Below are 14,171 nucleotides of genomic sequence, written 5' to 3'. Positions count from 1 at the left end.
CTGATAATGAACTGAGAGGCATCAATGGGGACATGCTATCAATTTTAAGCCCATCAAGATCTTTTTCAGATGATTTAATTAGAGCATGAACCAATCGAGATCAGGAAAATGCAATAACACTTTGAAATGGAGGCCCTGGACGTAACAGGACAGAGGCTAACTGGTATTAGACTTCATATTAGATTTTAGTGACTTTTAAATGGTTTTATCTTACAATACCGCATGCTTCTGGCTGCAGTGAGAGAAATAGTTATGAAAAACCATAATCTGAGGCACCAGAGCTCAAGCATGCCCTGCTGCACACACACACACACACACACAAACACACACAGAGTCACAGAGCGAGAGAATCTGCAAATAGAGCAGTCAGACTCACCTGAGGTAGAGCCAGTAAATAGGCCAGGGCGAGTGTCATATCTTTGGGAAAAGCATCACTGGCCAGCTGAAGGAGCACTGTGGAAATGACAGAGGAGATGGAGAGAGAAAAGAAGGATGAATATTTTAGTTATTACTGCAGAGAAGCACCTCCTTGCTGTACTGTTACATGACGTGACAGAAGAAAAAGAGAGGGAGGAAAATGAGCAGCTATGGCTCTCAATGGCAGTGTATAAACCTGAAATGACTGTGACAGCAATACTGAGAGAATGATGCAGATTCAGACTTAGAACATATTCTTATCCTCAACCAAAATACCAGTTTGAAATGCAATAAGCTACGAGAAGTTATTCACAAGCAAAATCTCATTCTCAAGTAATCTAAATTTTTGTCCTAACCAGTAACCAGTAACAAGTAACAAGTAAGAAGCCACAGAATATTTTGTTGTTTGCTTGGTGACCATTTCTGAGGCGCTGTAAATGAACAGCCCCGCCCACCGTGGAATCTCATTGGTCCAAAATACTGACACTCAGCAGTATTTTAACATTAAATATATTCTGATTGGTTGTCATGAAAAAATTATCTTGAATTCCTACATGAAATGAACAAAGACGACTCATCTTGAAAGCAAGTGATAGAGAACATATGGTTCAACAACACACTTGGCATGCTCGATTCGATTAAAATCGGTTCGTTTGAGTAAGTGTGAACGCTGCCATCCGAACCTTGGTGTGCACCAAACAAGCTGATGGGTAAAAAGACGGGTCTCGGTCCGCTTCCAAACGAACTTTGGTGCGGTTCGAATGAAATATGAACGCAACACGGACAAAACACTTCTAAAAAAAAATAATAATAATAAGCTAGTCGCGCCGGTGCGACCATCGACCCCTGGGAGTTAAAGCGGCGCTGAGCAGACCGATCGGTTAATGGGTGTTTTGATATCATACACCCGCAGCACCACTTTAAGTCTAACAAACCTTTTGTTTGGGGTGTTCGGTAAGTTCCGTCACGATATATATGTCATTCAAGCCGACCAATCAGGTTGTGAACGTATCACCATGCCTTTAGATTCGGTGCCTTTAGGTTCGCTGTCAAAAATGCCAATGTGAACGCTAAGCGGACCAGGACCAAATGTACCATTTTTCTTTTTGGTCCGGACCAAATGAACCAAATGAACCGAACTACAAGTGTGAACACACCCTAACATACTACATGATTATTTCCTATGACCACCCTTGAACGTATGCAATTATAACTTTGTAAACTTTACCTCATTTAACAGTGAGCAAAACCTTTACAGGGATTGTGGCAAAATTTGAACAATTAAGATCTGACCACAAACACCCTGTGTGAGTCGGGACGATATTTTTTACTTTACATTTATGTATAAGGCTTGCAACTTCATTGAAACAATATCTGAACTCCATAACTGCTCTACTATTCTCGATCTCGAACAAGCAAATCACCAAACGGCATTCTGGGTTGAGCGAGCGGTGCTGAGCGTATTGAGCGAGCGGAGCGGAATCTTCAGAAAGACGCTCTGCGCTCTTAAGGAAATATTACCACTCCGCTCCCCGCTCGGCTCCCACTCCGCTCCGCTCACATGCTCTGGTCGGGACGATTGTAAACATTCATTAAACCTGCAGCAACACACACAAGAAAAATCGGTGCAAAGCTAGTGAAGAAATGTTAGTGTTCGAAACAAAGGCAGACTGCTGTGCAGACATGTACAGCGGCAGACTCTCAAACACGATTAGCAGGTGACGTGAGCGTAATTTTTCAGGCAGCCCATCAGTTCCCCTTTCTCACAGAACTGCAATACAGTGTTGGGTTTCATTCAGCTATTTTGAGCCTGTGATGGTATCAAAGGCATTTTGCACATCAAACAATCCTTGGCAAGACAATGTTATCAAAAACAGCTGGAGCTGAGGGAGTCTTGCACGTGCAGAAATAACAAAGGCGGTAGCGTTCCTAACAGTAACAGTTTTAGAGTTCTCAGCTGTTTGACGGCTTTTTTTAACACATCCTTCCTCAAAGTCCCTTTAACATTGAAAACTAGAGAGGTTTGGCTTCACACAGTGACACAGGGATGCTGATGATCAGAGATGGTGGCTGTCATTATACTTAAAGACTTGTGCTCTGTTCTATTCTAGAGTGTGTATGTGTGTGAGTGACACTTTAAATATGCAAAGTATAAACTTAGGGGGATAAAAAAAGTGACTGATGCTGACAGGATAGAATAAGTAAATTTATAAATAAAAAAAATATACATATATATTTTTAAATAAAAAATTATTATATATTTTCTAAATAAATATTAGGGCTATCAATTTAACTCATTAATCTAATTAATTAGTAATGGAAAAAAAATGTGTTGTGTTAATTTTTAATGCAATTAATGCATCCGCCCCTGCAGTTATATGCCCCTAAAATTCAAGAGATTGGGGAAAAACGCCCCTGTATGAGATTCTGCCTCATATTTATATCATATGATGTAGTTAAGCAATATCACACCAGTGCTGTTTTTGTCCTGAATAAAGAGTGCAAATGTAATATTGATTTTATACAGCATTGCAATAAATAATAACTTAATATTGCGTTATATTTTAGTCTCTAAGCAACACACAATTTCTGAAGCCGTTTTGAACGAATCGTGTGAACCAATGATTCAACGGCCCACTCATAAAGAAAGCCATTTACTTCATTCCTAAATGAACCAGCCATTTGAATGAATGAACAAATGATTCAATAACTTATTCATTAAAACATTTACAGCCACCTACTGGCAGTTTTAGTTTCTTTATTTAGAGTATCATTTCATAAAAAAAAAATCATATTTACATATTAATAAAAAATCTGTAAATAAAAAAAAATCCATAGTAATAAAAGCTACTTAAAGGTTTGTTCACCTAAAAATGTAAAACTTTCTCATGCTTTTCTCATGTAACACAATAATGTCTTTAAACTATCTTTTGTGGGCAATTTCTCAGCCAAATTTGATGTACAATTAATATGAAATTAATGAATGAATGAATTAGATTAACATTTTTAATCGATTGACAGCCCTAATAATATACAATTAAATTTTAAAAAAGTACATATTGTGTGTATATATATATATATATAACACTGCTACTCTGAGAGGCTCTTTTTATACCCAATCATGTTGTCAATTGACCTAATAAGTTGCAAATTGGTCTTCCAGCTGTTCCTTATATGTACATTTAACTTTTCCGGCCTCTTATTGCTACCTGTCCCACCTTTTTTGGAATGTGTAGCTCTCATGAAATCCAAAATGAGCCAATATTTGGCATGACATTTCAAAATGTCTCACTTTCAACATTTGATATGTTATCTATATTCTATTGTGAATAAAATATAAGTTTATGAGATTTGTAAATTATTCCATTCCTTTTTTACTCACAATTTGTACAGTGTCCCAACTTTTTTGGAATCGGGTTTGTATTTTATATGAGTCTCATTTAAGAACATGTCTCTGAAATGGTTTTCAAAACGGTCCACGAGCAGCAGCACTGTCTCCCTCATCTAACACACCCGATTCAACTCGTCAGCTCATTAATAGAGACTTTAAGACCTGAAGTGGGTCATAAAAGAGAAAAAAAAGAGGAAAAAAATTACTTTTTATAGCTTTAAGGATTCAGCTATATTTAATTTAGAATCAATTTCTGTATATTTCTACTGAAGGGCACAGGTAAATATGACATTTATTATAATGGCTTTATGTGAAGGTTGTTTTTTATAAGAGAATTTTATAGAGAAATCAGTATTGGTATCATTGATACTGGCCTTCAGTCATAAAAAAGATGCCATTAAACAAATATTTAAAAAAATATATACTGTCTTTATGTTGTTTGTACATTAATTTGAAGATTGAATGTGAAATTATTGCAATATAAAAGTATATTTAAAAACTTTAATGTTAGGTGGGATTAATCGCGATTAATTTCAGAAAAATGTGCGATTAATTAGATTTCTTTTAAATCGATTGACAGCACTAATATACAGGTATATATATATAGCTTATTTACTATATATATATATATATATATATATACACACACACACACACACACAATTTCTATCATGTATTTATATAATTATAAATAAATATAATTTAATTTATAAAAATAATTACATTTAATTCAGATATTTTATCCAGCATAAACCAAAATAAATAGTTCTATTTATTAATATTTTTAATATAAAAATATTTTAGCATGTAAAATATAGATTTTATTGATATATTTATTCCGTCGTGCAAGTAAAAATCAACAGTTTTATTTTATTTATTCATAAATTTATAAATACTGTTGCATAGTCAGAAGCGTGATGACCATATCAGCAGCGGGAAGCATCCTTAATTCATAACCTTTAAGCGTTTCGCACATAAGCACAGAGATTAGAGAGGACATGAGTGCAATACCTAAACAAGAGCAAAGACTGTTCTTATAGGAAGAAGTGTATTCAGCATACGTTTTAATGTGCAGGTCATTAATTTAGCGTTATCAGCCCGACACAAGCACTTTCCTTTCATCCCACGTTCTCCCACACGAAGGTGACTTTATGCCTGCCGTGCGCAACTGAACGACAGTGACACTGAAGGAATTAAAAGAGAGCAAAAAAAAGGAAGAGGTAAAGAGAGAATCGCTATTTGCATTCTTCCACCAAAGTTCCTGCACCCCTCCCATCACTCCGCATTGATTTTCTCATTCGCCTCATCTATCTTGACGCAAAAGGCCTTGATATTTTGACTAGCCGCTATCTCTCTTGTATCGGGAGGGTGCGCATTATTTACTGCTGTCTGCTTGCGGTGAGTACACATTAATTAATCAATATGATGCTATTCTTCCGGACATGTAGCCAGCGAGTGGTGATACATCAGGGAGACGAGGCCAGGCGGAGGAACGGCTGATACCTGAGAATCTGCCCCAGGGGCGAAAGATTACAGTATTCCTAGCAAGGACACTGCAGCTAACAAGAGGGTGATGTGAGACTGATGGCGGACGCTTAAATGGGACGGGTGAGGTCACTAGTCACCGTGATTAGAGTTGATTTTAAATGCAAATATTTGAATACTGCATATGAAGAGCACTACCTTCAGTTGCAGGAAAGAGATTCTGTCCCTCGCTGTTGGTTTCAGCCAGTTTGCCTGTCCGCAATAAAACTTCAGCAAAGTCTTCTTGAGGGGTGTAGTTGTACGAGGAATACACATCCTCGGACTGAAAAATTAATAGAGAACAGGGGATATCACACTTTGGTTTTGGCTTATTTCTTCTGACATTTTTTGCATAAAGCTTTGAAATTCTACCTAAAATATCTATTACATGACAGAAGCCAATACCTGTCAACTGAATTTTTAATTTAACAAAGATGAATGTTATAATTATACTTTATCGCCTAGAAGCAGCTGTTAAACTGATACAGAAGAATTTTGTTTTGTATTATTGTGCCCAAATACAATCTACAATCAAATGTTTGGGGTCTGTAGGATATTTAAATTTTTCTGAGAAATTTTTATTTGATCTATTTGATTTATTTGATCAAAAATACAGAAAATACAGCAATATTGTGTGAAAAAAAAATGTATACTGCAAGCAAACATTTACATTGAAAGTGGAAATTCAATAAAATTGTGTTCAAAAGTCCACCTATGAAAATGTGTTTTTCAGGCAAATTATCAGCAGAAAGGGGGGAGGGGGGTGTCTTCCATAGATCATTTGACTGTCTGTACAACGTTCACATGATCTGTGTCACATATTTGACTTAGTGATATAAAAACATATTTATGAGGTCAAAAATAAATAAATACATTTTTTAAATCATTTTTGATATACCAGTATATACCATACACACTTTTCACTCAAAAAATACAGAATTATTACAAGTAAAAATAACTGTTTTCTGTTTTTATATATTTTTTGAAAAATTTAATTTATCTCTGCAATGGAAAAAAAAAGTATTTTCAGCAGCCATTACGCCAGTCTTCAGTGTCACATGATCCTTCAGAAATAATTTTTTATCTTTATTATTATTACTATTATCATCATCAATGCTTATATATATATAAATTTCTTAATATTTTTGTGGAAACTGTGATATTACATATACATATTAAATACATATAGTATACATATTCCTTGAGAGACAGTCACTATGGAAGGGCATTAGAAATGCACAAGCTTCAGCTTGTCATCGACTATTTCACAGGAAGGACTCAGGCAAATTTCACAGAAGAAAGAACTAAAAAAAAAAAAAACGATTCACAAAGACACACGCAGACGTCGGCCGGGGAGAAGTTCGTTCAATCATGCCAGGTTTTAATGGCCTAACAAAATCTGCCGAAAAAAGAAATGTGCAGACGAGTCTCACTGTTGAGCTTTGCCCAACCTGTTCCTGGAGGTTGTGTTTTGAAGAGGAGTGATGCATAATGGAGCGAGGCACGTGGTTACACTTCAGAGAGTGGTGAACAAAACCTTTCAGGCTGAATTTAAATGTGACTTACGTGCAGTGGGCGAAGTAAGCTGAGGGACTCCCTCCACCAATGGGAGTCGCTGACGGCGGTCAGCACGGCTCTGGTGGTCGTGGTGGTGTTGGTCAGGACCTCTATAGTGCGGGCTGTGGTTCTGTGCAGCAGGTCTGTGGGGTTAATTGATCCAGGAACAGCAGCTCCGGTCTGCTATGGGCAGACAAGAAAGGTTACACACGAGCCGTATTGATCAAATTACAGCGGTTCTAGCTGAACTACAGTAAGCAACATATATACAGTAGGATTTTTTTTTCTTTCTACATACAGTGTTTGATTTTCTCACTAGGGGTTTTAAGACAGTATTTTTTGTAAAACCGCTGTGAAACAAAAGAAGCTTTTGCGAAAAGTGTATTATAAATAAAAGGGAACAGACCTAACAAATCAGGACCATGATGCTGTGATTTAATGCACAATAAAACCAAAAGAATATGGTTGGCTGGAGTATGTTTTTTTTATTTATTTTTTTTTTATTTAGTGAATACATTTTATATTGACATTTAATTTGAATTCCTGATGTATAAAAAAGATTATATTTATAATTATTATATTTATTAAATTACACTATATATTATTAGAGATGCATTTAATTTCATTATTTCATTTATTTATTATTATGTTTTAAATGTATATATTTAATACCCAATATAAACAACATAGCTGGCTGGAGTTTTTTTGTGTGTGTGTGGGTGTGTGTTCATATCAATGCCACATATCAGCAAATACATTTTTATACATCAGGAATTCAAACTAAATGTAAATATGAAAGTATTATATTTATTTACAATTTAATATATATTATACTCAGGACAATACACAGGTGCAAGTAAATAGGGTCAATTTTGATTTCATGTTGGTGTTTGATTGATTTTAAGGCTAGAACAGTCAACAAGGCTACAAATCAGGCTTTAAGATCTGACATAGATTTAAAAATGGTTTGTGTTAGAATTGAACTACTAAACACAACAAAATCAACATAGGGAGTCTGGACCTTTATTTTTTGCTGTTTATGCACAGACAAGTTCAATCTTGCAAACTTGGGTAAAATGGTAATTGCAAAAATGGCCAAAATTGTTGGCCTACAAGCAAACACTTTGTATAAATGTGATTAATAAATCATTCATCAGAGGCTGTAAATGTTATCAAGTTGCAATTAGGTGACAAGTATGCTAATTTACTTAAGGCAAGTGTTACCCAGCAGGGAAAATACAGACACAAAGAAACTGGAGGAAATCCCAGCAGGGACAGAAATTTCCATTTAATCCTATAAAACAAACAAAAGCGCTACTATAGTCATCACATCGAACGAAACTCGACATGCATTATAAATGAAGGTATAGGCACAGAGAAGTAAATTGACTCCTGAGCGAGAAAGCTCTTTGCCATCAGTGGAGCAAAGCACCGCCTGCTCACTGTAGCAACATGACAAAAACTGAAGCGAATGTGGATATTTACATGTTACCGCGATGCTAGGTGAACTTTTCAAAAAATGTCAGAAACACTATGACTGTGTACAAAGTCAAACCACATGTTTGACCTCATCACTACTTCATTCCGTTTTAAATGCACATTTAGATACACAACGCACGCACATTTACGCAAATGTATTTTTGTGTGCACATGAATTTTTAAACACGTCTATGGTGTCTTTTCTCATAGTGAGGTGAAAACAGTGCTTGCTATGAGTAACGTAGCTTTGAAGCTATATTTACACCGTATGAAAAATGCAGAGAGAGTCTGTTACTGAGGCATTGAACTCAGTGTTCAGTCAAAGGTTGTGTTTAAAGCCCACTATAATGTAATGATTCAGAAGAAGATTTTACTATTTTATAGCCATGAATGAAGCATTGGTGCTCATGTAAAAATGTATAAAGAAAGCTTACAGACAGCATGAAGCCCAAATTGACCCTTTTTACTTTTTTATTGCAGGTTCATGGTCCTATTGTGAACGATTTAACAGTGCATGTTATTATAAATAATAAAAAAGTCTTGTATTTATTTGTATCATTAAATAATGACATAAAAATAAGAAAAAATTATATATATATATATATATATATATATATATATATAGGAAGGTGGAGGAGCGCAAGGTCTCTAACATCCACCAACTCCGTGATGTCGTCATGGAGGAGTGGAAGAGGACTCCAGTGGCAACCTGTGAAGCTCTGGTGAACTCCATGCCCAAGAGGGTTAAGGCAGTGCTGGAAAATAATGGTGGGCGCACAAAATATTGACACTTTGGGCCCAATTTGGACATTTTCACTTAGGGGTGTACTCACTTTTGTGGCCAGCGGTTTAGACATTAATGGCTGTGTGTTGAGTTATTTTGAGGGGACAGCAAATTTACACTGTTATACAAGCTGTACACTCACTACTTTACATTGTAGCAAATTGTCATTTCTTCCGTGTTGTCACATGAAAAGATATAATAAAATATTTACAAAAATGTGAGGGATGTACTCACTTCTGTGAGATACTGTATATATTCATTAGTCACACCATTAAAATTAACCAGTAAAGGGATAACGGGAAAAGGTGTTTAAATTGGTGAAAATAAATGTATTAATGTATTATACTTTTTTTTTCCATTTAAATTTTAACCCAAAATGTTAATGTTGAAAAGCAAAATTCCATGGACACACCAAGGCACTGACTATGCACAAACAAGCTTTTAAGGAAAAGTAACACAAAACTGTTGTAAAGAAGTCATACACAATATTCAAAAATAGGCATGTCGCAATAATCAATATATCGACTTATCGGTGCAATATATGTACATGACCTCAATAATTTTTGGTGACGCAATATATCGCCCATTATATTTACTTAAAAATTAATGTCACCATGTTTTGTACATTCCACTTGTGCCTGTGTCTTTTGCAGCTTCTCGTACATAACGTGTAGTCATGAGGTGCTAGTTCAAATTTAAATGCTTCTACAAAAAAAAAGTTTAATCTGCAGATATGGTCTTGTTTAGGGATCTGTGCCTTTGTGCATACGGACATCTGACTGCTAAGTAGTGATTGTGTTTTTCAGCAATAGTGTGCACCCTTCATTTACAGAGAAGCGAAGGTCAGGGAAAAATCTGTAGATGGAAAAATCTCCAGACAGAAAATGTTTATTTATTATTTATTCAGGTTTTTTAAGGCATCTAATATTTTGATACTTAATTTCCATGATCTAAATATTCTTAAAAATGTAAAGTTTGTTGTCATTTGGAAGAGTGTAGGTCTTCTTGCATTATTATGCGGTTACATTATGATTATATATTCAGTGGCATAAAATGGTCATTAAAATGACAATAATATCGCTTATCGCAATTATTTCTGAGGCAATATATCGCACAACAAAAAGTTGTTATCGTGACAGGCCTATTCAAATATTTATTGGCAAAAAATATTTGCTCTTCAAAGTGTCACTCCTAAATAAAGATCTCTGACATGAAGTACGCAGAAGCGCTGTTCTTTACCTCGGACAGCTCGCTGCCTGTTCTCTGGGCTTGAGAGGGATCAATCTTGTAATTTACAGCCTGGTACAGAACCTAAGACAGGAGAGGAGAGCGAAGCATTGACTTTTTCATTCCTGCCCTTCAGCACAATACCATTTCTCTCTTCAATTCTCTTTGCTCTTAAATGTTTAATCGTTCTGGCAGTATTTATACTTGGCATGGCAGTAAAACTTACTTAAATTACTATTCCATCCCTCAATAGATTTTCTTTTGAGTTTTTCAATGTGGAAACTTATCTTGGTATACATAAATCTACTTTAGTTCTGTCCTGAAAGCAGCCTGACACCAAAGCAGTCAATACAGAGGGATATAGAGGCGACTTGAGCTGGAAGGAGGGCTAAGGTGGGTAATAGTGTGTGTGTTGGGAGGCGATTTCTAAAACTTAAAAGCTCAGTTTTAAGTCTGTCTATGCATACTGTGTCCAACACAACATATGACTATACACAGAAACTAGAGAAGAAAGGAGCAGGAAACTTGGCAAATGTTTATATAGAAAAACTATTCAAAGCATTCCAGCTATAAATATATGAGGCATCTTGGGGTTTTAAACTATGACTGCAGTGGAGATCAGGAGTTAGCTTTTAACTTGAAGTATCAATTACTGGTTATTAATAACTGGAAATATTACGGTGTCCTTTGACAGCTCTTTGGTCTTGGCCATGGTGGAGTTTGGAGTGTGACTGTTTGAGGTTGTGGACAGGTGTCTTTTATACTGATAACGAGTTCAAACAGATGCCATTAATACAGGTAACCAGTGGAGGACAGAGGAGTCTCTTAAAGAAGTTGTTACAGGTCTGTGAGAGCCAGAAATCTTGCTTGTTTGTAGGTGACCAAATTCTTATTTTACAGAGGAATTTACCAATTAATTCTTTAAAAATCCTACAATGTGATTTTCTGGATTTTTTTTCTCATTTTGTCTCTCATAGTTGAGATATACCTATGATGAAAATTACAGGCCTCTCTCATCTTTTTAAGTGGGAGAACTTGCACAATTGGTGGCTGACTAAATACTTTTTTGCCCCACTGTAGGCCTACATGTAAAACACTACATGGACACTAGCAAGCATATCTCACTACACATATATAAAATAGTTAGAGGGACAATATTATCTAAGTGGACAAAAAGGCACCTGCGTTTGAAGGGAACTGGAAGCCGCTAACAGATTCTGGATGCTGCTGGGAGGACAGTGTGTGAGCGCGAACGCCATCAGCTTCTGACGGGCAGAAAGCTGGGAGTACGCCTCACACTGACCCAGCTGAGCGCACACATCCCAACCATCACTATAGCCTAGAGTAAGAAAAAGAGAAAGGAAAAAAAGACAAAATTATAGAAAGCAGTCATATACAGGAGAGATGAGATTTCAAACTAACTTTGAAGGAGGTGGTCAGGCATTTCTTATGTGTCAAAATGTAAAAACTGTCAAAGAGAGCACTTAGCAACCAATGTTTTCCAGGGCCCGAGTGCTTTTAAATTTCAATTAAATTCATGAATATTTAATTGCAATTTGAATTTGATTTTAAGGAAGAAGAATGAAAATGGAAGAAAGAAGCTGCTATACAAATAATTTTCAACTAGAAAACAAAAGTCTGTCAATCAATGATGGCTTGACAAAACCTAGATTAAAAATTTTAATGAATAATGAATGACAGTCTATAATGAATGACAGAACAATAGATAAAATGATAGATAGAATGACAACAACAGAACAATCGTAAGAACAAGGAATGATAGAAAGACTGACAGAGAGATAGATAGAACTGCAGAATGTAGAACGACAGACAGAGAGAGATAGATAGAACTACAGACAGACAGACAGACAGACAGACAGACAGACAGATAGATAGATAGATAGATATGCCCAGCAGCAACAAAAACAGCAAACCCCACAATCCCTTGCTTCAGCACCAGCCATTGTAGCGCTGCGGTTTCAGCTAGCATAGTTTCAAGAATCTGTTGCAGCTTTATTCTTGTTTTTCCATCCGTGGCTCTTATTGCCTCATGTATTCAGTAAATCTTTCTAATCTCTAGCCCTCTCCCTCTCTTCCTTATTCTCCATGAGTGACTGAATAATTACACAGTGAAGCAGGAGAGAGGCTAACCCATTTTCCACACTGATGTTAGCGAGGCTGTGAGACTGCTGCCGATCGCAATCAGAGATTCGCACATCTTCTGTTCTCAAGCCTGCATTAATCTACCCCAGCCTGAAGCATATACACACACATGCACACAACACTAGTCTCTTTCCAATATCTGATGGCGCATTGAGTGAACAGCACCACACAAACAAGCGCACACACACAAAACCCCTTTGAGCTCCGACTAGAGATGCATCTGACTGGAATGATAAAGATGGCCCTGCTGATCACATTCAAAACATTTTGTTATTCAAACTTCACTTAGGAAAACACCAGAAGTCTGCAAGCAGATTCTGATGCTGTAGGGATGATATACCTTTGAATAATTAATTTCAATGTCTTCTTAATGGTTTGTGGATAATTATTTAAATCATTTTAAAGAGACTGCACTCACAAAGAGCAACTTCTAGCCAAACTATCAAATTAAATGGCTTTTCTAAGTCTGATGATCACACTTAAAAATACTGTGGGAACCATCTGGTTTTATTACAAGATAAACACTCATTAAAGTTATTTGTTGAATCTTCTTCATTTGCATTTGTTATATTATTGTTTGCACACAGTACTATTCAAAAGTTTGGGGTGGTAAGATTTTTTTTATTTTAATTTTGAAAGAAGACTATGCTTATCAAGGCTGCATTTATGTGATGAAAAGTACAGTAAGAACAGTAATATTGGGAAATATAATTGTAATTTAAATTAATTGCATTCTATTCTAAAATATTTTAAAATGTAATTGATTACTGTGATGACAAGACTGAACTTTCAGCAGCCATTGTCAAACCATTCTTCAGAAATCATTCTAACATGCTGATTTGGTGCTCAAGAAAAAAAGTATTTTGATTAATGAACTTGCTAAATAAAAATATAATTTCTTTTAAAAAATCTTACTGAATCCAAACTTTTGAAAGGTGGTGTATAGGGCTGCACGATAAATCGCATGCAATATTTAATGCGCATCTTGTCAGAAAGCCGGTTCTGTAATCAGCGGTAAATCTCCATCACCTGCGGGCTTTCACACCGAGCAGCATTAACTACACAGAGACGTTGTTCACTGATGAGCTGTGCAAAAAAATCGCACGAATATGAACGTGGTTTTGCGCAGCTCATCAGTGAAAAAACGGCTCTGTGTAGTTAATGCTGCTCAATGTGAAAGCACGCACATAATGGAGATTTACCGCTGTAGCATTTGGACCAATCAGACACACAACTTTTTGTTATATTTAACAAATAATATCGAACTCCCCATCACCTAACCAAATGGCCAATTACGAGGGTCTATGGACCCTTCCCCCGAAATGCACCTAACACCTCAGAAAAGCAGAACAGGCCTCTGGTTCCATGGTAACCAATGCTGATATCACTGGTTTTATGGCCTAAAAGGAATGCAGGGGATAAACTCCCTCATTTTCCTCATAAGAAAGGCACAAATGCACAGGAGAAACTGACTTTTCTACTAATTAATTCATAGGAAAACCTTCTTTGAATGAACACCCATTTTCTTCAGGCCATTGTGTATATTATTGCTGTGTTGTATTTAATCTGTTGTATTATAGACTATTTTTATTCATGCTTACGATAAACCACTCATTCATATAAGTAACT

The 14,171-nt window shown here is 36.1% G+C and overlaps 1 protein-coding gene across 1 annotated transcript in view; it reads right to left on the bottom strand.

The window, feature by feature from the left end:
- The window catches only part of nbas (NBAS subunit of NRZ tethering complex), a 164,115-nt gene that overhangs the window by 83,510 nt on the left and 66,434 nt on the right, over positions 1-14,171 (bottom strand). The window contains exons 25-29 of the mRNA XM_016295011.1: positions 11,561-11,718; positions 10,392-10,463; positions 6,899-7,072; positions 5,492-5,615; positions 377-453 (exon numbers count right to left, since the gene is read on the bottom strand). Coding sequence (XP_016150497.1) covers positions 377-453; positions 5,492-5,615; positions 6,899-7,072; positions 10,392-10,463; positions 11,561-11,718 — 605 coding nt within the window. The remainder of the gene's footprint in view (positions 1-376; positions 454-5,491; positions 5,616-6,898; positions 7,073-10,391; positions 10,464-11,560; positions 11,719-14,171) is intronic.

Source organism: Sinocyclocheilus grahami, unplaced genomic scaffold, assembly GCF_001515645.1.
Source record: "Sinocyclocheilus grahami isolate Dianchi unplaced genomic scaffold, SAMN03320097.WGS_v1.1 scaffold15.1, whole genome shotgun sequence".
In the NCBI taxonomy this organism is placed as follows: domain Eukaryota; kingdom Metazoa; phylum Chordata; class Actinopteri; order Cypriniformes; family Cyprinidae; genus Sinocyclocheilus; species Sinocyclocheilus grahami.
Note: the sequence above shows the minus strand (reverse complement) of the source record. Positions and strands in the feature narration are given on the sequence as shown.